Below are 24,273 nucleotides of genomic sequence, written 5' to 3' on the forward strand. Positions count from 1 at the left end.
ATAGGTCTGTAGTTGCCGATGTCCAAGCTGTCTAGAGTTGGTTTCTTTAGGATGGGCACGACCTATTTTCAGTGTTACATAGAACCTTTTTTGCTTGAGTGTAAGGTAAGTGCTAAGACAGTGGGGCCTACAATGTAAGTAAAAGGGTTCTACACTGTCCAAAGGTTTGTGGACATCCCTTCTAATAAATGCATTGCACCTGTTGCTGACACAGATGTGTAAATGCATACACATAACTTGTCTATATGGATATAATGCCCCCTCCCCCATCACTGAGCTGTGGAGTAGCTCAACTGTGTTCTCTGGAATGGATGGTGCTCCAGTGGACATGTGCCCACTGTTACCAATCATGGCAGGAGTGCCTCCATGGAAATCCATGCATTTTTTTAGAAGTATGATGTTCTTCGCTGTAACGTCAAGATTGTTCAAGAATGTTTCCGTGATTATGACGCAGAACTGAGCTTAACAGAGCAGCCTGCCCAGCCAACGGATCGCATTCCAAAAGAACATCTGTGGGACGAGATGGAACAATCCATTTGAGAGGTTCGCTACCAGCCAGCTCTAAAACAACTCTACTCTACTCTACTGTAGGAAGCAATGGAGTCAGTAAGGGGCAGGATCCCAGTGGAGCGCTTTCAGCACCTTGAGTCCATGTTGTTCTGCAGACAAATGAGTAATCAAAGGAATGCATGTCTAATGGTTTATAGTCTACAAAATCTCATTAACCCTCTTCCGCCCACATGTGCTTTCTTGTATTTTGTTGTGCTATCTGGTGTCGACCAGAGGGGGATGAGTTCCGCTTCTGAGCCAAGGTTCCTCTTAAGGTTTTTTCTCTTGCTCTGGGGTCGTCACAGGCTTGCCCCATGGAAGTTCCGATCTCTGTAAAGCTGCTATGTGAAAATACTCTTTAAAATAACCAATAAATGACCAATATATACATATATTCACTGTATTTCTACCATGTCCATGTAAAGTGCCCTCATCAATCACAGGGCTGATGTGTATCCAGATGGGACCAAAATTAGTTACATCCTCTAAGTTCATTGAAAACGGTCATTTGGTCTGTCATTTTGCCTGTAATTCTTTCAGAAGGGAAGGCAGCAAAACACAGACATGGCTGATCCAACGTGAAATCACAGAGGAGCCCCCGTGAAAGAGGCAATTACCCCAGGACTTCATGTTAATGTATTCCTCTCTGAATAGAGCTTATGACAGCTCTCTCCCTCTCTCTCTCTCTTACTTTCAGAGAAACTTCATTAATGACACTCAACTAGCAAGCTGAAGCGAACCCAACAACACGAAAGCCAGCAGGTTACCTCATTCGTCTATTTCCATTATATCCATCAGCCCATGCCAGCTGTCCATGTGTGTACTGTGCCGTCCACCTTCCTCAAGGTGTCTACACTGATGTGTAGAATAGCTCGATTCACTAATTTCTCATCACTACTTCTTAAGTTTAGGCTGAGAGTCAGTGATGTCAGCAGGCATGCGCATTATAAAAACAGAGCCACGCTCTATATCTGCTAGATATTAATTTGCACAGCGTGTCTTTAAAGTTTGACTCTTTGGCCCCTGTCTGCTCTCCAGCTTAGAGTAGTTGACCATATTCTTTTTTCCCTGTAGAGTTAAGGAATGCAAAATTTAATTTGGGTTGCTTTAGTTTCTCACATTCATTAAAAACACATTATGCTCTAACAAACACAAAAAAAGCTGTTTCTAATTATGGCCTCAGTAACCGTAGCTGTAAGAGTATGGGCTCTACTTTAGCTATCTTTAGTCGTCAACCGCGCACTGCACTGCTGGATTTAGGGCGCGTCAGTGTGTCTTTGCTGTCGCAACGATAGGAAAAGTATGCCTTGTGTCTCTTAATTAATCATGGGTGTGTTTTGAGCGTAACGTTCAATAAGCCAATCAGCGTGTCACTTGCCATTTCCTTTAAGAGCCAGGTGCAGTCTGACTTTGGCGGATTGCTATTTCAATGGTGCATTGTGCACGGTCAGGGAAGGCTTGCTGAGGTGGTGGAGCGCCTCGCCTCTAGAATAATGTTATTTTACTTTGTATTCTGCTTATTGTTGATGTAAAAGTTTGCATAGCTGCCAACTGGCACATGCTATGGGATAGTGCACTGCTGCATGACCATGGGTGCGTAAAAAGAAGGGGTTGGGCACGCAATTCACTGCCAAGATAGCAATGAACGTCTGACTGTTGACGTCTGCCTTGGTCGTTTTCAGTCAGTGGCACAAGATAGCAATACGCCAGAAATGTACCTGAACACACCCCATACATGTAGATGTATTCACAAGCACCATTACTATTTAAATGGTGCAGGCGGAAGGCGTGTAAATGACTGTCGGCGGGGTGTAAGATAGGGCCCTATGTTTGTTCAAGCTCAGAATATCAGTTAGAAATTTCTACTCTGTTGTTGTGTAAAAGATGTGAGCAAAAAAAATTTATTTGGCTTGACTGTAGGTACGACATTTGCAGACATTTGTGTGAGTGTGTGTGGAAATCATTATGTCATTATGTCTGTTTCATGCTATTAACAAAATCTAAAAAGAGATCTGAGAACCAAATCTGTCCCAATTGTCTCTTTTAAGAAATAACAGTAAATACAGCAGTCACAATTAATCATTATTATAGAATTTAATGAGGATGATTAGTAGTAGTGTTTGTAGTGGTAGTGCTTACTTCTGTATTTATAGAAAAAAATGACTGGTTAAAGATCTAAGTGGCTGGTCAAATTTGAACATACACCAGACACTGCAGGTGAACCAGTCTGCACACTAAGTTGCCTTGTCTTGTTTTTTTAACTTGATTAGCATAAGCTAGCGGCCGTATTAAGAGGTCGAAAATATCGTAATATCACTTTGATTGTTTTATTGTGCAGTAGTAGTAGTAAGGCTTAATTCTGTATGTATTTCTGGTTTAGAATCTGTGGTTGGTACCTTTTTAACATCCACCAGATACTGCAGACAGCCTGCACGCTGTTCCCCGTTTTTTTGTTTACATATTCAGTAGCTGACACTTACTTGACAAATGCAATGTAGCCTAAGTGGTCAAGGCCTAGTCTACTTTTTTGCCTAGTCTTGTTTTGTCTTAGTGGCCATACAGAGACCAAATCACTGCCCCCCCTCCCCCCTTTTAGCATATATTTTTGACAGTCCCCAAAACGTGAGAATTTTGCCAAATGTTATTAAAAACATAAACATGTAACAAAAAGTAAAAAAATAAAATCCTTGATGACTTTCCTAATAAGGTTGTGAGGTTAAGTCAGAACAGAAATTTGCATCCGCTTGCAAAATCTATTGTTTTCCGTTTGCAAATATGTATTACTTTCTAACAATAGAGTCAGTGGTAGTGGGGTGAAGCATTCTTTATTGAAAATACCTCTACAGCAGCCTCAAAGCTGGTTCCAAATGACATAACATTTGACATTTCTGACATATAAAATTTTATACAATTCTAGTGGTAAAAACTCTGGTTACAGGCAGAGACAAATGTGTAGCAACGTTGCTTTTGCATTTAAGTGAGGGAGCCTGAGTGTATAGTGTTAGCACCAAATTTTTATTCAAGACATACACTATGGAATGAGATAAAGGGCAAGTTGGAAGAATTGTTTTACCCAGATTGAAGAAAAACATGATGTAAGCAAGTGCATAACTTTAAAAAGGTCTGTTTTTTTCTCTCAGCATTTGCAGGGATAACTCAGTGTACACATCGTCTCATAGAGAGAGGCTCGACTCTTGACCAGCAAACAGGAATGTTTTCTGTACATAGACGATGGACATGTTGTTCAACAAAAGGTACTGTCCATGTACATGGTCATTACATAGAATTCATCTGCTCAAAGCACCAAAATCAGCTAGGGACCAACAAAAGCACATTGCGATATGTCTTGATCGTGAGATTACATTCATTAATCTCTTTCCCTTCCAAAGACAGCGACTTAAACAGTCACTGTCCATAGCTGACAGAATCATTATCTGTCTCTTAAAAAATAATCCATTGCTTATAAGAACCCCTACATGATGTAAAGATATGAGTCACAATCGAATGAAAAAAATATTAATAACTGTGTTCTACTTCCCGCCCTTTACTCTATACTTATTGATTCACGTCTGTCTTGTGCCCCTCCATCTACCCAATCAGCTTCTGTCTTCTTTGCTCAAACACTCTCCCTCTCAGACCAGTGAAACCTTTCGTGACACAGTTTGGTAAAAGACGCCCCTGAGCATGGCACGGTAGTCGGGGGCCTTGAAGAGATGGCGGTAAGCGTACGTGTTGTCGTAGGGCCGCCCCCGACTCACCAACGCGCGCAGGTTGGCTTCGTTCACCTGATTGCCAACAGCCAGAACGTAAAGCTCAATGGCATTGTTGTTCACCTGCTCCACGGCCTTCTCTATCTGGACGGTGTTGATGCCCTGCGAACGACCATCTGAAAACACCAGCAGCTTCTTCTTCCTGTTCCTGCCACCCCTGAAGCGATTGATTGCGAAAGTGAGTGCCTCTGTCACCTGCGTACCAGCATTCTGGAAGCTGGCCTCCTCAATCTGGGCTGTCAACTGAGTGGCATTGTTGGAGAAGTCAGCTTCCAGCTTGGCAGTGCTACTGTACTGGCCAACAGCAACGCGAACCTGGACGGTTCTTTGTCTCTCTGCAGCCAGGAACCGCTCTGCCAGCTTCTTGGTGAAGTCTTGAGTCATCTTGAAGTTCTTGGAACCCACGCTAGCTGAGCTGTCCATCATAATGAGGATATCTGTGTTTTCACTGAAGGAAACTGAAATACAAATATATCCATTGCTTGTGTTTAAAAGGCAAAGAAATGTTTTTAAACAAACATGTAACCCAAGTGGCTGACTAATACGATTCCGTGTTTTGATTTTATTTATTCCGAAGGCAGAAGTCTCACTGTGCATGCATGAGAGGGTTTTCACAGGTCTAAACATTTGCCAGAAAGACATTTAATAAAATGCTTTTCATCTGCAGCAAAAACAAACACTGGATAGAATATTAGATGTGTAACATTGCAAGGATTACACTGAGACTTACTTGGACATGTATAAGTGGGGCATTTCTTGTCTGTGAGGGAAAAAAACATGAAAAATGCAGTCAGTCAAAGCTTCAAGTCATATCTTGATTAGCTGATCTCTGAAGAATTATATATTCACCTCATTTCACCAAGCCTACTTTCAAGAGTTAGCTTCTTCTGCCGTTGTGTTAGAATTTCTGGTCATTTCGTATCAAATGGTTTATGGTTGTATCGTATTCAAAGTGTTTACAGTCTGAAGTAGGCCACTGCTGTGAACACTGAACATAAAGTAGCTAGCTAGGCTAACCCACCATTGGGCTGAACATAAAGTAGCTAGCTAGGCTAACCCACCATGGGATATTTAAAGTTATTTAGAGCTATATAGAGCGTAGCTGACTAGATTTTGTACATAACACAAAAGGATCAGTGTTGTGGAGCACCATATTCAAAGAAGAAAAGGACTTGTCTATGTTTGAAGGTGCTAAATTTAAAGCATCCACCCAAACATCTGTACATCTGTTCTTGCTATTTTGTGGAGGGGAAACTTGGTTATATATACGTTTATACGTTTGGATGGATGTTTTTAATTTAGCACCTTTAACCGTAGGTGCAGGTCCCCATTTTGGAAGATGGTGAATATAAATTATGTGGTGCCCCACAAGACTTCCTCTTTGTCCAATTATTGACAAACTGAGCATGTTACACTACTCACTGTATGCTTAATATTGCTGTGGTTGTAATCTATGTCAAGTATCTGCTGCACCCAAATTTCGCACTGGAAATCTGACACAAAATGAACAAAGATGGACACCGCTATTGTTTAATGGAAAATAAGGTGAATATAATACTAATAACTTGGGTATGATTAGTGTCTTACCTTCACACATTCTCTCAGTCAAATTTAGCAGGAAGCTATCATCCAGGAGCATGGCAAAGTTGTCAAGGACAAAGGAGAAACCTTTCCTGGGATCATCCAGACAGACCACTTCATCTAGCTGCTCTGCCTTGGGTTGCCTACCTGCGTAGTCTACAACACCTACACCGCCAACCTACCACAGAGAAAAACACCATAGCATACAGTACATTAATATTTTGTGTTACAAACAGAAATAAAACAGCATATTGTTACTGTCATGCAAAAGCCAATATTTGTCTATATTATTTTTATGGTATTCTTATAGGTCCATTTATCACATTGTAAAAGACCACTACTTGACAGTTATATATTTATATATATATTGGGGTGAGTCTACCTGAGATACGAAACACAAATAAGATAAATAGGATTACGAATATATTTGAATAAATACATGTGAATATGATTATCTTATGATTATTGTAACAGCAGCACATGTCAAGTGCTGGGATGTTTTTAGACAATTAGCAATGGTCAACAATGGTGAGTAATTACAGAAAGTGGTTTGAGGAATGACAAATAAAAAATCTACGACTGTTTTTTGGACTCCCATAACCATCATTTTGTGACCAGTAATGATGGTTATGGGAGGAATACCTCACACAGTAAATCATACCCTGCTATTTAACACTGAACACTGCTTACCTGTCATATTTGTGGTGGATCCATCTCACAACTGACTGAGTTAAAGGACCTGATGTTAATATCTTGGTGGCAGATAACACAGGACACCTTTATAGGTTCAGAGTAAGCTGTTTTGGTAGCAGATGACCAGCCAAGCCAGTCTACAGAGCTAAGACAGATATGCTCTCTTGTACCTCCTGGCTAAGATGGCTATGGCATCACTCCCAGTGGCCAATGATTAGGCGGTTGCGCCACTTATATCAGAACCATAATATCTACCTTCTAATACCATTTACTTTTCTTACCTTCAGCCCTTTGCCGCACAGCACATTTAGAGGCACTCTGTCCCTAGTGGTATCTGAACGGCCATCGGTCAGAACAATGACTATGCTCTTCTCCTTCACCAGCCGGTCAATCATATTGTTCAGTGAATACTGGAGAGCCTCTCCTGTGTACGTAGCCTCAGCCAACCAGCGCAGCTCTTTAACAGCCCTAAAAAGAGAAAAAGACAGACATGAGACTGAAGTCATACACAAGCAGGGAAAGTGAATGGTTACTGTGCAGTGTTTCTGTGCTCAGCGTACTGCTTAAGGTCAGTTAAGGTCTGGACGTTGGGGTCACCAAGCCTCACAACCTCTTGTGCACTGGCTCCACTGTACTGCACCACACCAACTCGGGACTCATTCCCACCAAACTGCAGACAGCATGGACAGAGAAATGTTGGCATCAAATGAGTCATTACACATTACAGTAATTTCACTGACAGCTTCATTATTCATCAGTTTCATGTTTCACTTGCATTGGCTCAATTTGTTCTTCAGCTAAGTAAGTGTAATAAAGACATGACAGGTTTAGTTACAAAATCATGACATACATACTTTGCTTGCATGTTCAAGACTAAATCTTTACTCAAGAAGTTACTTATTTAACAATTTATTAATATATTGTTTATTACTACAGTATACGCAGTAAAAGCATTGGGACACCTGCTCCTTTATTGTTTTATTCCAAAAGCCCAGGTTTTCTACTAGATTACTAGATTTTAGAGCGACAAGAGCATTAGTGAGGTCAGGCTGTTGGATGATCACCACCCCACCTCATCCTCAACTTCCCAACTAACCCAACAAAAAGTGTTGGCTGGAGCTCCATCATTCCAGAGAACACAGTTCTACTGCTCCGCAGCTCAATGCTGGGGGGCTTTACAGTCCTCAATGCCATGCCTGACATTAGACATGGTGCCAATAGGTTCATGTTTATCTGTTCCAGAGTGTCCTATTCTATAGGCAACAGTTTTTTTTTTTTTTTTTTTTACAGCGATTAGAGAAGCTGTGTGTGTGCATTTGTACATCTGTGTCAGCAATGGGTGCTAATGGGGAATAAGGGTCAGTGTCTCAATGAAAACTGCATTTAACGCTACATGTCTTTATTATTCTAGATGCCACATACACAGAGAACATCAGTCAGACAAGGAGACTTACTTTCACATGCTGATCCTTCATCAGCCTGTCAATGACTGTGATGATGAAGTCTTTAGCAATGGCGAAGTTTGTTGCACCGATACTCTCAGAGCTGTCCACAATAAAGGCAATGTCCAGGGGTCCACACTTACACTCTAAACAAACACAAATCAGTAAAACCACAATTCCCAAAATAACTGTTTCTATCAGCAGCCATCTTTGACAGATGGGAGAGAAGGACAACAAATGCTAATCCAAACCAAATACACTCTGAAGGCATTTCCTCTTGCACACTTCAAAGTAAAAGAAAAAAGGCATACTCACCACAACAAGCTGAAAGAAATGAAAGAAAACCCACAAGTATTTTAATTTCCATCGCATTGTGTGAAAGGAAATAATAAAAAAAAAGTAGACACACAAGGGATTAAAACCATATCAGCATGCACAGAGTAGCATGTTCTGTCCAACAAGTGCAGTGAACGATTACCCAGAATGGCTTTCTTGAAAGAAAAAGGGCCCAAGAGTAGAGCTGTTGTTCAGTTTGAAAAATCACAATGCTAGCATGCTGTTTTGCGATTAATAGGCCATTACCCCTATACATTTTACTGTAGTGTGTGCAGCAGTAGAAAATATGACTGATCTTATAAAACCCTACCCCCTATATATTGATTTCTTATAATACCTTTTTAGAGACATGGATAAGCTCTCAATGGAGACACATCTATTGACATACTTACAGTGCCCTCCATAATGTTTGGGACAAAGGCACATTTTTCCCTGATATGCCCCTCAGCTCCACAGTTTAACATATCAAATCATAACAATAATAGATGCATTAAAGCAGTCATGTTTAGTATTTTGTTCCATATCTTTTTAGCATGCAATAGCTGATTGGAGTCTCTGATATATAGACATCACTAAGTGCTGAATATCTTCAGCTCTTGCCTGTTTTGGGGCCATGTTTCAATTCAGCATATGGAACACATGCTCAATAGGATGACTTTCACAGTAAAAATGGGACACTTTTTGCCAAACAACTGGTGTTGCATTAGCAGTATGGTTGGGATCATTATCTTGCTGTAGGATGACGCGCTGTCCAATGGGTTTGGAGCCTGGAACTTGAACAGATAAGATGTTCCTAAACACTTGAGAATTCATGGTGCTATTGCTTTTGTCTTCAGCAGTTAAATCATCAATATTAATAAGCCACACATACCCAAGCCATAATACCCCACCACCATGTTTTACAGATAAGGTGGTGTGTTTAGGATTGTGGCCAGTTTTTTTTTGTCGCCACACTTTGTATGCTTGCCACTCGTATACAGATTTACCTTGGTCTCATCTGTCCACAATACTTTTTTTGCAGAAATATGCAGGCTCTCTTTGGTAATTTTTTGTGGTCTGCATCTTGCCTCTTTATCTCTGTTCAAGAAGTCTTCTGCAGATAGCCGTCTATGATAAATACATACTGAAGACTGTTTCTGTTCTGTTGGACAGGCAATTAAGGATTTTTCTAAAGATTAGTGAGGATTCTTCTGCCATCAGCAGTGATGGACTTCCTTGGCCTACTAGTCCCTTTGCACTTAATGACCAGTGCACTCTTTCTTCCCAATATCATTCCACACAGATGATTTGGTCAATTTGACCATTTTGTCTGATGATTTTATTCTTGTTTTTCAGCCTCATAACAGCTTCTTTGATTTTTACAGGCACAGTTCTTGTCCTCATGTTGAACAATTGCAACTACAGGCTCCAAAGGTGTTTGAAAGCTTAGAAGCAAGCCTCTTAAGTATTGTATGTCTAAACTAATAAATCAATAGGACACCCCTGAGTTATGATAAGTATGCCCAAACATTATTTTGCTCTGAAATAAGGGGTACTGTGTATACTAAGTACTTGGCATATCAAGGAAAAATGTCTCTTTGTCCCAAACATTATGGAGGGCACTGTATGTCGACTTTTTTCTTGTTTATTATTTGTAAATCGTCTCTACTTCATAGCTCTTGTTGAAACAGTCACCATAATGGGAATTCGGCAAACTACGGGTGCGTAAATTCATGCACTGTGTCAGTGGCATAAATGAACAGCTTGCCAGTTGTCCTGTGTTGTGTCTAATGGACAGAACGTAGACATAGCCAAGAGTTACAGACTACTTACAGCACATCTTCATAATAATATCCAGGATCTCGCAGTCCTACAGTCACAAAAAAAAGGAAACAGATTTACTGATTTTTAGTCAATGAATCTCCTGCAGCTGACTCTCAGGCCGCCATTTTGATGCACAAGATGGAGCCACAAAAATCCATCTTGTTTCAATTAAAAGCATGTCTGCTCCGCAGTGTGTGTAACTCTCCCCAAACACTTGCAATTAATGTAAAATCTGCCTCTCACTTAAAACATATTTCTTAATGAACTAAAGAATATCCACAGTCGTCGTGCTAATAAATCAATGATCTCTGACTTTCATTTGAATACTACTCCTAAGGATTGTACTATCATCTTTGGCCTTAACTTACATACGGGATGGGTCTCATGTTGATTTAGCACTGCAAAGCACATTTTTTATTGCGCATCTGTTTGGCCCAAGGGAAAAAATTTAACTCTAGCTTTTGCATTCATAGATTGCCAACACTTTTGTACACTAAAGCTCAGTTTGTTCATTTCAAAGGGAATATAACCAGTTCCTTTTTTCCAAAAGTACCAAAAGGTCTTGATTAAGACCGGAATTTGCTTCAGAACCTAGACAATTTGTAGTGCAGTGACCAGTGCTTTAAATATCAAGGCACATGCTAACAATCATGTTATTAAAAAAAAACAAAAAAACACTTACATCAGCTCCTGCAGGCCCAGGTGGTCCTGGTGGTCCCTAGGAGTTAGAAAGAAATCAGAGAAGAATAGCAATGACAAAATTCTTTAGGTCTGCATTAATCACCACACACCAAATGCTATCACAAGACATTCCCTCCATAGCATTGACCTGGACAGAAACAAACTAGCACTAAGGTCAATCTCTGTTTTCCTACAGAGTACACAGAAGGAGCTCTGCCAGAAAAAAAGAAGACAGCGCTGCAGAGAGATCCAGCTCCAAATAAGAACATTTTTGAGGCAGAGGAGTCTCCTCCTTTCTGGATGGAGTCCAGAGGCAGAAAAGAGCATGGTGGACTTGGTGCCTGACACCGGCCACATGCTCTTCCCACAGGCTCGTAACTCACAGACAACATTCATCATCAGTTCTGGAGAATTTCTAACTCAAAACACTGGACACAGCAAGAGAGATTTCATTTGGTGTTCTTTGGAAGTGATTATGAGTACCTGATCAGTTGTTTTGGAGATTAGCTTTTGGCTTTTGTGTGACAGCTCTTTAGACTTGGATCTCCCAGAGTTGACCTCAAATTTTACAGTCAATTTTAACTTTGTTTACTTGCTATTTTAAGAATATGATCATTTTGTTTTTTTGTTATGCTTTTTATTTGACATTTGTGAATGATTTGTGGACTAAGCTCAACTGTGTCCACTGGTGTGAACGAAGTGTTCTTAGCCTTTCAGAACTGTGTTGAACTGTTGTGTATGTGTGTTGGCGGTTTCAGATATTTTGCTTGTGCAGCATTCTACCTTAATAAACACACCTAATTTGAATCATCCTAATTACCCGAATTTATGCAGAGGTGCAGACTGTTTGGAACCTAGTTTTGACATGTACAAACTAGGGTAGAGTAAAGATGGGCAAAGCTAGAGCAAATGCAGCAAAAGGCATTTGAGATGAAAGCTTTACTTACAGGTCTTCCTTCAGGTCCTCTGTGGCCTTTTGCTCCTTTATTCCCAGGCTGGCCTGGTTGGTTGTTCTGTGGAATACAAGACAGACCCAATGAATCTCAGTTTTACAATCAGTACAGTACCTGAGAGTGAATAAAAAACATGTGGGCAATGCTGGATTATAGAGCAACATGTTCCTTTCTAGTGGCATAGCACCAAACACAAAAATGCCTTAGTCAAGCCATTAACTATGCAACAGAACATGAGAGAAAGTGTAGTATCGTTAATAACAATAACAAATCACAGTTGGGATTAGGTGGAAAGCATGAGCAGAGGGCAAATACTGTATTTACAGTATTTCGGTGGCTTGTTGCCTGTGCTAATTCATAAGTTAGTGCCTTAGAAAACAGGGCAGTGGCATCACCAGATCACTGCTTAGTGGTTTAGCACTGTTAGCATTATCCATCAGCATTCACTTCAACTCACCATCAGCATTTCACTCAATAAAAAGCATTTTAAGATGGCTAGGACACTGAACTGTAGGTGCCTTCCTACTTTAGACACAGCTTATGTCTTTCATAACTGGAATTTCTCTCATTAAAAAGTAGTTCCATTTTCGTCAGCTGAGAGTAGCAACCATTGTTGTTATGAACCAACCAGTGGTTACTGGAACGATACAGCTATGGTGGAAAAGCCAAGCTGTTACTGCGTAGAACACTTTTTAATCAGCTCAGAACCCTCTGTTGTATAAGAATATCCATATCACGATACAAGACAAACACTGGATCACAGAAAAAGCTGCAGCTGTTGATCTCAATTTTCCCTTCAAAGACGTTAGCGTGCAACATGCAATAATGAGCCTTTGCTGTGTCTTATTATTACTACTTGACAACAAACAAATCTCACCCAGTACTTCACTAATATAATGTTTCAGATGAATGAAACAGCATGAAAGCTGTAGCAAAATGATGCCACAAATGCCTTTCTATACTTTCCTTAATTGCCTGTTTTTTCCCTGTCCCGAATAACACCACAGATGCAACCACACTCTAGCTTCTCATTTATGCCAGGCTGAAAGAATAATACCGACCACCAACTGTCCCTTCATAGTCCTACCTCCCCTGCTGGTTTCTTTAAACCATAGTACAGTCCAATATTACAGACTGGATGACCTGGGCCTTCTTGGCTGCATTGTTGTACCTCACTGTAAGTCAACAGATATCGGACCATGTTAGGCCCCCAGTCCTGGGAGAGGCTGTACAAGCCCCATGAGATGTTTATAAACACACAAAAACATTTCCAAATAGTCCTCTTGAGCAGAAAAAAACTAAATTTGAACATCTTTGAAGAGAAACTCCAGATCAGGGGAGAAATTGTACAGATGCAGATGTGTAAAAGAGGCTCATACTTAGAACATTACTCAAAGAATGTTTTATGAGCAGTGATGCACACTTCATATACTGCCTAACACTGGGACTGTACAGTGTCATGTGATGTTTATGCTGACGTTAGCGTAGGCCATAAAACAACTGCAACTCTGTTATTACGAGGGAAGTAAAGCCTAGTGAGAATGCACCATTTAGGCAACTATAGTCCGTCTACTTTGAAGGAGCTGAGACATTACGACAAAGAGATAAGCATAAGAATTGTCACACTTTTCAAATTACGATTCAAATTAGGACTCAAATTATGATTATTTTTAATTTAAATGTAATTAAATTTTAAGTTAATTTACTGTATTTACTGAGATAGACAATCAGCATGGTGCCATGTGATACGTTAGAAACAGGGAGCTTCATTGCTCTGTAAGCTGTAGCTACCTTATTTCATTCATAGTGTACCACTTCTCACATTGTCATTGAACAGTGTGTTCTGTGTCCACATAGTGCAGTTCTAGTGGAGTTAATTATAACTTCACAGTGCAAAGGCTGTGTTTAGAGGGGAAATTAAGGCAGCAGGTCAATATAAACACTTGTTTTACTTGTATACTCAACAGGACTGCAGAATGTGCAAAATAGCACATTGTAAATATTTCGCTGTACAATGCAATAGCAGTACTTCTTGCTATATATTAAAATACACTGATGCCCAAAACTGACATGATTAACCAACGGTCTGCATTATTTTAGCCAAAGTTATTTACTTTGCTAATGTTCACAGCACATAATAAAAACCTCTGCAATGTGTTTGTGGGATTGTTTGCAGACTGCATCCTGCAATTCCAATACTCAATATAAAGGCCAATATCACAAGAGTTATTAACAGAAAAAAATGAATCAGCAGCTAATATTTTCATGTTTCTATTTTCCACACTTTCATCTCAGAACTCATGCATTACTCACACATGGACACTTTTCCTTTATGGAAATGATCAGAGTATAAAAATATCTATAAAAAGAAACCCTGAAAAGTGCAGAGACATACCAGAGGAAGTAGTCATGATCCAGGACCTAAATGTACTCCTCATGGCCTGACAACCAGAACAGGGCAACTATGCATACAAAATGACTTTAGAAACCCTTTATGCACATCACAGCGACAGAGTGAACGTTGCAAATAGGCTGCTGTAACACACAATGTCGTATACACTGAGAAGAAAAACGAATACCATATGGCTGCATGTGTAACGCACACAATCTAAAGGTCAGATCAACGGCAGAAAAGCTTTTCTACATCAGGTAAACTGGACAGATGATTGATCAGAGGCTTTCCACAGCTGAGCCTTGATTATGCATTCAATCACTACAGTTTACATTAACTTCCGATGTTTGTTTTAACTAGGTCAGCCATTTTAGTCTTTATCGTCTGCTGAGCGAAACAGAGCTTATTCGTATGTTTTCTGTTACTGTAAACTGCACTGTTCACCCTTTCCTCCCACTCCTGGGCTATTATTTATTAGAAAGCCACTGGGCAGGTCTCTTAAGCCTTTGCTGTAAAACACACAGTAAAGATTTTAATTTATCACCACTGAAAATTCGATACTTACTGATTTTGGTTTCAGAGTAATTCTGCTCATCTTTTATCTCTGTACAACACTGCCTATATTTTCCACTCTCAGTGTTGTTTTTTTGCCTTGTAAACTGTGGCCCAAAAGGTGGCTTCCATTGCTTGTAAGGGTGAACTAGAGGAAGGTGATAAACACTACAGCAAGCTGCTTACTGTTGAGGGACAGAAGATCTGACCTGAAGGTGATATAGTATAAGGCTGCTGGAAATTGCACTGACAAACTTTTTAATTTACAATATTTAAAATATATCAATTTCTTCAACATCCTCAACAGTATTTAACAGCAATGATGCAATCTCTAATGCATCATAAGTTTGAGTAACCTAGCTAAATCAAATCTCCAAGCTTTATGCATTCTCTGATCTTCAAAGCTTGCTGTTTCGTTCTTACGTCATGCCAGTTGAGAGGAACTGTGGAGGTCAAGAAGAGATTTGAAAGGCCAAAGAAGTTCTTGGCAGAACTGCCTGTTTTCTGGTAAGATAGACAAATTAAAATCTGTGTGTGATAGCCGGGAACCTCGTCAGAGTTAGTCAACAGTCAAGAAGGTGGTGCACCGTTCCACTGGACAGTGTTGCTTTGCAAAAAAAATAAAAAGAAGAGTAATAAGAAGGAAACCTTTTTACAAACCCAACTTACAAAGTATGCAACAGAACATCCCGAGGTGCCTGGTGAGTTTTGAAAGTCACAATCAGCAAAGAAACTTTTGGGGGGAAAAGGAATTACATTTTATGAAAAGAACACCTGCCAACTGTGAAGCATGGGGGTGGGTGTATCATGTTTTGTTGTTGTATTGTCGTTACTGATACAGTAAAGGCTTCAGCAATGTAGGGCTGATCTACAGATATTTGATAATGGATCAGGCATTGACTATTCTAAGGCAGAATAACCTTCACTGCATTGGTTCTCTCTTTGTGCTCTATTTCTATCTTGACTGTGTCTGAGGCACCAAAACCAGGCATTATCCGCAATCGGCGAGAGTGAGTTCTGCATGTTTACAGACGCTTATAATGTAGTTTAGATGTCTGCAGAGTGGAAATATTTTTCATCCGAATACTGAAACTGTTTCCACTGTTTGAGTTAACCACATTTTCCTCCAGACATGGACATTAAATAGATAAGCTTACATCTGCTACATTTCCATATTTTGCAATTTAACCCAGCGACAGGCCAAACTATCGTATGAATGCTCTGTTTTATCTTATGCACAGTGGTGCACATCTGGTGTTTTGTCATTGATTCACATCATATCCTATGTATCATGCTGCATTGTGATGTTTCTGCCAATAAGATAAGATAAGATAAGATCCTTTATTAGTCCCACAGTGGGGAAATTCTCAGTGTCGAAGCAGAAAAGGGATAGCAAGACACTCAGATGCAAAATACGCTGTCCACCAGCATTCGAGAAAGCAGAGTTCAAGCCTTGGCTCAGGCAAGCGTACTAATATTAGACATGGCTCCAAATTCTAGAATATAATCACATCACTCTGGCACTGCATGTGATGTCATTTGATTCGTTATGCTATTGCAGTAACTCAACACAGAAGGTCTTATGAGCCATTGGCCCAGTGAAAATCCAGGAATGTTAAATTAAAATTCAATTAATCATCCTGACCTACACTGAAGCTTTCAAATGTGATCCTTTGCTTGGTCAGTGTTCTCTTCTTCGTCTGTCAGTATTCACCTCTTGCCACCAGAGCGTTCCAAGATTTATACTGGACCAAAGGTTTATAAGACCTTCTGATGTCATGTGTTTTTACTTTGTTCTGTCACAACTGATGTGGTCAGTCCACAAGTCATGAAGCAGATGTTAAAATGAGGAAGCTCTAGCCTTTCTACAGCTGTCCAGCCATTTGTGGAGTGAGAATTGTGGCTGGATGATATTGAAAAAATTGGCAATATTATATATCACAATAGTTTCCAAATGCTTTACAGAATCACATGCTATTGTCTGCATTAATAAAGATAATGCATGCATGCTTCCTTCGAGATGCTACTCGATTCTAAAAGAATCTCACAAACCTGCCATAGCTTGTTTTGGCTATGCTATTCAAATACTATAAAAACCTTACATAGTATACTTCTTTTTGCACATTTGAAACTGTTCTTTGATAGCTATCTGAGGCACCTGGAAACAACCATTCCAGTTAGCTGTCAGGTGCTGGATAACAGAACTAAAATTTACAAACGCAAATATTAAAAATAAATAAATGAAAACAAACTTGCTTGGCACTGGAAACCAGGACTTTCAACTTGGTTCAGCAATGAAGTTTGATTTTTTTATTTTCACATTTTAAATACTTTTTTTAAGAATGGCATACCTATTAGTGTGTGTCATAAGTTCATAAGTAAGTGTACACAGATATCAACCAACCTCCAAAGCGAACAGTTTTAAAAAACATTGCTTCTCAGTCTGGAGGCATAAGATAGTTGTCTAAAAATGAACATCATCTTATTTTAAAAAGACTTTTCCACTACATTCCTCAGGCCCATGATAACAAGTTTCCAGGCTAGTGAAATGGCGATTGGCTGCATTAATGAAAGCATGTGCACTGAACTGAGGCAAACAAGGTGTCTTAGTAATGCAGGTGGCTGCAGTCTACAGCACTAATTAAATGTAGGGCTAAACTGCCATCTAACTTAACTACCTTATGCAGTTGTGGTCGAAAGTTTACATACACTTATTATGGTCATAATTGCCATGGCAACATTTGGGCTTTCGATGATTTCTCTAAACCATCCTTTTTCTGAGGCAGAATAAGAAACCTACACGCATCTTTAATTGAAAAAGGTATATATAAAGCAGACCTAATATTTGGTTAAATATCCCTTAGCAAGTTTAGCCTTGACTAGAGACTTTTGGTAGCCATCAACAAGCTTCTGTGTCCAAGTTTCCACCGTTTAGCTGATGATTTGAATTTATGCTGAAGAATTCTGAGGTAGTCATCCTTTATTACCCCATCTACTTTGTGCAGTTTACCAGTTCCAAAACAGTCCCAGAGCATCTTGCTACCACCACCATGCTTAACAGTTGAAACAGTGTTCTAGGGATTGAATGCATCACCTCTGCCAAACATCTTTGTCCCATCTGACCATTAATTTCCTCCAGAAGGTTGGAGCGGTCAGCTGAAAACTTTATTTGTCCTTAAGATGTTGTTTTTGAAAAAGGGGCTTCTTTCTTGTATGACAACCTGTCGATTCTTGGCCACAGAAAACTATCTTGACAGCAGTTTCCTCTCGGTTGAAGGCAACAGTGTTCTTCCAGATTTTGGCAAAGTGGCTACAACTCTCAAAAACAAAAAAAAAATAACAACAATGACCATTCTTCTCAGATCTGCACTGAGCTCCTCTGTAAGGTTTTGGTCAATCCAATGAGTGCTGTCAAACAAACCCTTTTTGTGGGCACAGAGACGCTACCAGCTGTAGTCAATCATGATAACTAACAGAAAGTTAACAGGCTTTGGCTCTGGCAAGCAGAAAGAAGTTTTGGAACTCTCAGCACTTGAGATTGTTAACTTACTGCGCTACAGAGCACTCACTTTTGAAGTGTTGGCTTGTTTGACACTAACCAATAATCTAAACTAAACTGCTGAATGGAGGTTCATCAATGCATAACGGCAGTAGTTAGCCTACAGTCTCTACAAACTACTTACATTTACAGAGCTAATGTGCTCGCCATGTTTAGGGTAGGTTAGTGGCTTTAACCGACAAAGTTATACTGATTTCAGAGCTGTAAGTTGCTCCAAACAAAGCGCTTGCACTCCAATCAAGATCGTTCTTGCAAAGATATTCTAAAGGTCACGAATAATAATTATTGTGTCTGCAGGAACTTTCAAAAAGTCACAAGATCCTGACAACATAACTGACGGCACTTCTCATCAAGGTCACAGAGCTACAAATAATCCATGCTAGTCGTTTCTTAAAGGAATAAAACATGATCTCATTGTTTTAATAAAAGCATGTGTTATAAGAAACAGCTCATGAAAAGCAGACCACTTCTGGTGTCTCGAAACGTAGAGGCAAACAGGATGGAGATTGTTTGGATCCATTCCTTTGATGAAAGCGTGGAGTCACAAGATGGGTTCCAGGTGTAAGCTGGCTTTTGTGACATCACAGTGTATCAAAATCTGGAGCATGACATCACTGAGACAGCAAGACCTTTGACTTTTTGCTTCCACAGGGAAGTTTGTCTCACAGCAAGCTATACTCGCCACACCCTTATTATTGGCTCATATGGAGACGGAGAACACAAGTGTTGTGACTGAAATTAAAGCTGTACGCTACACATCTGTTCCACACAAGCACTCAAGCTGCCAGATCGAAAAGGTAGAAGCGCCAAAAGTTGGATAATATATTTAATTGAGCATTTCTCCAGCAGAAGCATTCACAACTTGCAAACATGTACATGACAACAGGGCCATATAGCCACCCTATCAGGGTCAGGCTCAACATCCAAGAACCCTCCGGCTCCCAAAACCCGCTGGGAATAAACAGGGTCGTGCAAGGCCGAACTCTTTATAGAACGTTTTCAGTGGTTTTGGTGACCACCCCAGAGGAAAAAGGCTGTTTATTCATTTGGACCAAATCCTACATATTTCCACTGTCTTGTAAACACAGACAGAGTGGAGAATGCCTGTGACTTAGTGCTGTTTAATCGAGTGTTTACCTATTTCAGAAAGCAATTACGAGGCTGTTCTGTCTAAACACATCACAATTCCTAAAGAGGGTAATATTTGAGGAGCACTGCTTTAAAGATGACCACACCCTGGTCAATCTGTGAACTGTGTAACAGATGTAGAAGCCATGAACCCCTGATTCCAAGTCAGGTGGTCTGTGTTCCATTGACTTCATGGAGCAGCATTCAAGATGCATCCTCTATGCTGTACGCATTCTCAGGTTGCAACGTGACAAATCTGAACTTCTGTTTGCTGGGAATTACTGTGCCTGCTTTCTTGGAAGAATCCACTTTCTGCCGAGTCTGTGGTTTTACTACCAGAATTCCTTACTGCCTATTCCATCATCTTACCTCCTTTCTTCCATTTTCCCACAGGTCAGTTACTAATGGAATTCACACCAGCCTTGTGGAGCCAAAAACAGGCCAGGAGTCACCACAATATTCTCCTGCTTTTGTACCAGCTCTAGTACACTTCTTCTTATTGTTACAGTAACTCTTTCTACTTTGCGAGGAGGGGTTTCTACTAGATTCTAGAGACTTGCTATGAGGATTTGATTGCATAACAAAAGAGTGTTAGTGAGATGCTGGATAATCCAACCCACCAATCCACCTCATTCCCAACTCTCCAACTCATCACAAAAGTATTGGATGGAGCACCAACCATAATTCCAGAAATCAAAACGTTCCACTGGTCCACAGCTCAATGCTGGGGGACTTTGTACCCCTCCAGCCCATGCCTGGCATTAGGATAATTAGAATCATGTCTATCTGCACCCAAGAGTCCTATTCTATTGGCACCACTTCTTTAAAGGGACTAGACAAGCTGTGTATGTGCATTTGCACATCTATGTTAGCAATGGGAGCAACTTAAAAAAGCTGAACACTATATTATTTATGACTTTATTGTAGACAATCTGTAAACATATGTAATTTCTAGACATTTCTTAGTCATTCATTTCTTTTTTTTTTTTTTTAAAGAACTGCCTTCCATCCCATTGGCAGCCAATTTAGCTTGTTTCAAGTGGTGTTTCTTGATAAAAGAGAAAAATGATCTGCATTATGTTACTACAACAATTTCAAATGAGACATATAAGATCTTTATGCAAGATTTAAGAAGATTTCACTAGCGGCAATGTCAGTTTATTTCTTTCAGTGTTTATACTGCAAATGATAAGTAGGCAGGCTTTTCTTTTTGTAAAAGTGCATTTGAGGTGCTGAACCCGAACAAATACGCAACCAAAGAGAAACAGGGGTAGGACAGCACTGATATAACTACAAGAAATGTATTTAACTCACAAAATTCTTCAGTGTTAATACTCACATGAAATTTCATTATGGTTTGTACTGAAACTAAGGCACTTTTGATGTGGCCTGGGCTCAAGTTTACTAATCCAACATATTAAATCACATGACGTTCTATTGACACGACAGCAACGAATGCTGAAAAAACATTACTGTGTCCAATCTTCACAATCCACTGGCTGCACACGTGTTCTTTTGCGAGACCTGAGGATCCGTCTGTCGGATATGAAGCGTATGGGAGCCATTACAGACTGCAGGCCAGCTGAGGCGTTTGGCCTCAGAAACGTACATTCTTGGCGAAAGCCATACTTTCCAAAGACGCACATTATGAAGAATAGACAAAAGGCTGCTACAGGGACTCAGAAGCTACATTCAATTAATAATACAGCAGCTGTTTATCCAACAGCATTAGCTGAGCTATTAAGAGTTCATTTAAGCTTAACTTTCTGCTCTCTGTTTATCTCAAGGTGCACATGTTGTTTTCCATTGTTTGGTTAAAAGTAAAGTAAAGCCTGGAGCACTGCCACTCTGAGTGTTCCTCACACAACATAAAGGGCTCCATACATCATGAAGGGACTTCCTTTCAAATCACATGAACTGAGGACCAATGCATCTAGTAAAAATAAGTTTTTTCCCATTAAAAAAAAAAGGTTTCCCCTCGAACTGTGCTTTTATGTGTCCATGACGACAGGATACACACAGCTGCCTGAACTCAAAGCTGAAGTCAGCGAACAGACTGTTATCAGACAGACGAGCTGAGAAAGACTCCAAGTATTAGTACTACACTTTGTTATGTGTTACCTGACACATGAGACAGAGAGAAAGATAGATAGAGGACAGAAAGACATATCATAAATGAGTCAAGGGGAGGGAACATGTGATGGACAGATTAGGGATGTGGAAATAAAACAGGCAGGAGTGAGTGGGAGAAGGGGGTAAACATAATACAGCAGAATAATACCACAAAGAAATGTGTGGATGAAAATCACTGATTGAAACAGTGCAACTAAAATAGTTTCACTTGTTTATAAATGAACTCACATCTGCGCCAGGGTCACCAGGTTCTCCGTCATCTCCTTTGGGCCCAGGAGTTCCTCTGCTTCCCTGATGAAGGGAAGAAAGGAAAAAGAGTGTTGAGTTAGAGTCACTGTATCAGCAATCAACTCTAACTTCACAGTCATAGTCTGTTTACTTCTGCTGCAGCTGGGCCAGTTTAATGGTCATAAAACTGTGATGGCCTAAAACTGCCATCATTACCTGATATTAGTCAGAAAAACTATTAAAATCTAATTAGAAGTGAATCTTAAGAACAAGAGAAAATGCTTAGAAAAACAGCTGGATACTTACAGGCTCTCCAGAATCTCCTCTGGGACCAGGATAGCCCTAAGAGAGAGAAACAGACACATTACCTACAGAAATCACCTACGGAAACCTCATTCATTTATAGAGTATAACAGTATTATACCTGGAAACCATGGCAACCCTCTGTTCCATTTCCTGGTGGCCCATCTTCTCCCTGTTGATTAAATGTCAATGTTATGGTCATTATTTTGTAGACACCGGTATATGGAAATGTGCCTAGCATCAGTCATTTTATGCAGACAGCAAATATGACTGGCTCACCCTCTCTCCCATCAGGCCTCTGTCTCCTGGGGCTCCTTTGATTCCTCTGGGTCCTTTAGGCCCCTAATGCAGACACAGGAAACAGAAGTGACAATTCGATAGAAACTAGAGATTTTTTATACCAATACTGCTATTTCTGGCTAGATTTATTAGACTGGACCAGACCAATATACCATCTCTAATAAGAATGCTAATATTCAGTCTCACCTCTGGCCCTGGGGGACCCTCATCACCGCGATAACCTGAAGGCCCAGCCCTTCCTGCCTGACCCTGAAGTAAGAGAGTTCATAAAATACTGAATTACCAGAACAACAGAATGTTTTACTATGACTGGTTCAAACAAAATGTTGAATTATTAATAATTCTATTTCACATGGTGTACCCACAAACACACTGACAAAAAAATGCACTTTATTTGACATCCTTGTTGAAAGTGGTGAAAGTTGTGCACTTGGAAATGCAGATCATATTCCCTTTGAAAGCAATGGCTTGGTTATCTAATCAAGTTCAAATTCCTCTGAATGTTTATACGGCCTATTAAGGAAAACCAGGGTGTGGACAGGGAACACTGGAATCAATTCATAACAAATGAGGACAAAAAAACTTCAATAAACCTGTGAAAGAAGTATTTGGTATCTACTTTTAGCACTTTCTAAAGGCTTTTACTAGGACTTGAGTCATCAACTAAAAATACACGGTTAATGACTCAGTAATAATGACATTATTGTTTATTTTCATGTCCGGCATTAATTTTCCTGAGGGGGAATCCTGAAACATGGAAGAATTAAATCAGCAAAATGGTGGGTTTGGAAAGAGCAGAGTTATACTCATGAATTGAGAAACACAGCCTGAGAAACTTTCCACCTATTTGGACGCTTCCCTTTCCCCACCCACTCCTACTGGAAAAAATGTATTTGCCAGCGAACGTTAAAAAAAAAAAAGAAAAAAAAAAAAAAAGAAAAAAAAAGAGTGAAACGTTTGGTCGTTATTAAGTTGGTTCCGTAGGCGCCTGATCCTGTACAAAAGTGGGTGAGCAGTTTTCTGGGGAAAAACTCTTTTAGCAGAAATTGGCTCTATGCCCAAAGAACTGAATGCTAAAGGCATGGACTTGAGATCTGCCCCACAATGGCTAGAGGAGTAATTTTCAGTGTGGAGCACAGGAGAAACACACTACACACTTTCTCTACCAGTTAAGATGATCTATAAACAATTGTTGCCCCTAAAAAATAACTGAATAATGTTTATTTACACAGTTATGTTTAGTAATGTTTATTTTTCATTCAACAGCACAACATAACATCTGAGCACAGTGATGAATTCATGAAATTCATGAAAGGGCATTCAATTTACCCTCACTATCATTCTAGTCTATATAGCCACACAGGAAGAGCTCTATTTTAAACATTTTGGGTAGCTGCTTGCCCAGCGCTATCCTGTTAATGTGAATGTGCTAGAAACTAACAAAAATGACATGAAATTTAATCACAAATCTATAGAAGCCCAGACCCACCAGGTAGAAAACTATTTTTAAACTATTTTAAGATCACAATTAATTCACTATATTCAATCATAATCTTAAAAGAATAAGCCATTATTATAATATAATCAAAAGAAAACATTATTACAGCATATTCTATCAGAATCTTGAGATAATAAATCATATTTATTATTATTATTATTATATAAAAATCTATCTAAATCCTGAGAAAATAAGCCATTTTTACAGCATACTCTATCAGAATCGTGAGATAATCCTGAGGGAATCTTGAGAGAATAAGCCACTATTATTATTATTATTATTATTATTAAGCCACTATTCCCGAAAAAAAGGCTTCTATTCAATTAAAATCTTATGCCATTATAATGACATATTCACTCAGAATATTCGTAA

At 39.7% G+C, this 24,273-nt stretch overlaps 1 protein-coding gene across 1 annotated transcript in view; it reads right to left on the bottom strand.

Moving 5' to 3' along the window:
• Positions 1-3,355: 3,355 nt before the first annotated feature.
• Positions 3,356-24,273, bottom strand: part of col6a1 (collagen, type VI, alpha 1) — a 37,609-nt gene continuing 16,691 nt past the window's right edge. Inside the window, exons 21-35 of the mRNA XM_072659851.1 lie at positions 22,590-22,652; positions 22,383-22,445; positions 22,225-22,275; positions 22,107-22,142; positions 21,801-21,863; positions 11,803-11,868; positions 10,857-10,892; positions 10,184-10,220; positions 8,351-8,359; positions 8,048-8,181; positions 7,154-7,263; positions 6,875-7,061; positions 5,907-6,078; positions 5,050-5,079; positions 3,356-4,777 (exon numbers count right to left, since the gene is read on the bottom strand). Coding sequence (XP_072515952.1) covers positions 4,182-4,777; positions 5,050-5,079; positions 5,907-6,078; positions 6,875-7,061; positions 7,154-7,263; positions 8,048-8,181; positions 8,351-8,359; positions 10,184-10,220; positions 10,857-10,892; positions 11,803-11,868; positions 21,801-21,863; positions 22,107-22,142; positions 22,225-22,275; positions 22,383-22,445; positions 22,590-22,652 — 1,653 coding nt within the window. The 3' untranslated portion in view covers positions 3,356-4,181. The remainder of the gene's footprint in view (positions 4,778-5,049; positions 5,080-5,906; positions 6,079-6,874; positions 7,062-7,153; positions 7,264-8,047; positions 8,182-8,350; positions 8,360-10,183; positions 10,221-10,856; positions 10,893-11,802; positions 11,869-21,800; positions 21,864-22,106; positions 22,143-22,224; positions 22,276-22,382; positions 22,446-22,589; positions 22,653-24,273) is intronic.

The sequence above is a fragment of the Salminus brasiliensis genome, chromosome 17, assembly GCF_030463535.1.
Source record: "Salminus brasiliensis chromosome 17, fSalBra1.hap2, whole genome shotgun sequence".
NCBI classification, from domain to species: Eukaryota; Metazoa; Chordata; class Actinopteri; order Characiformes; family Bryconidae; genus Salminus; species Salminus brasiliensis.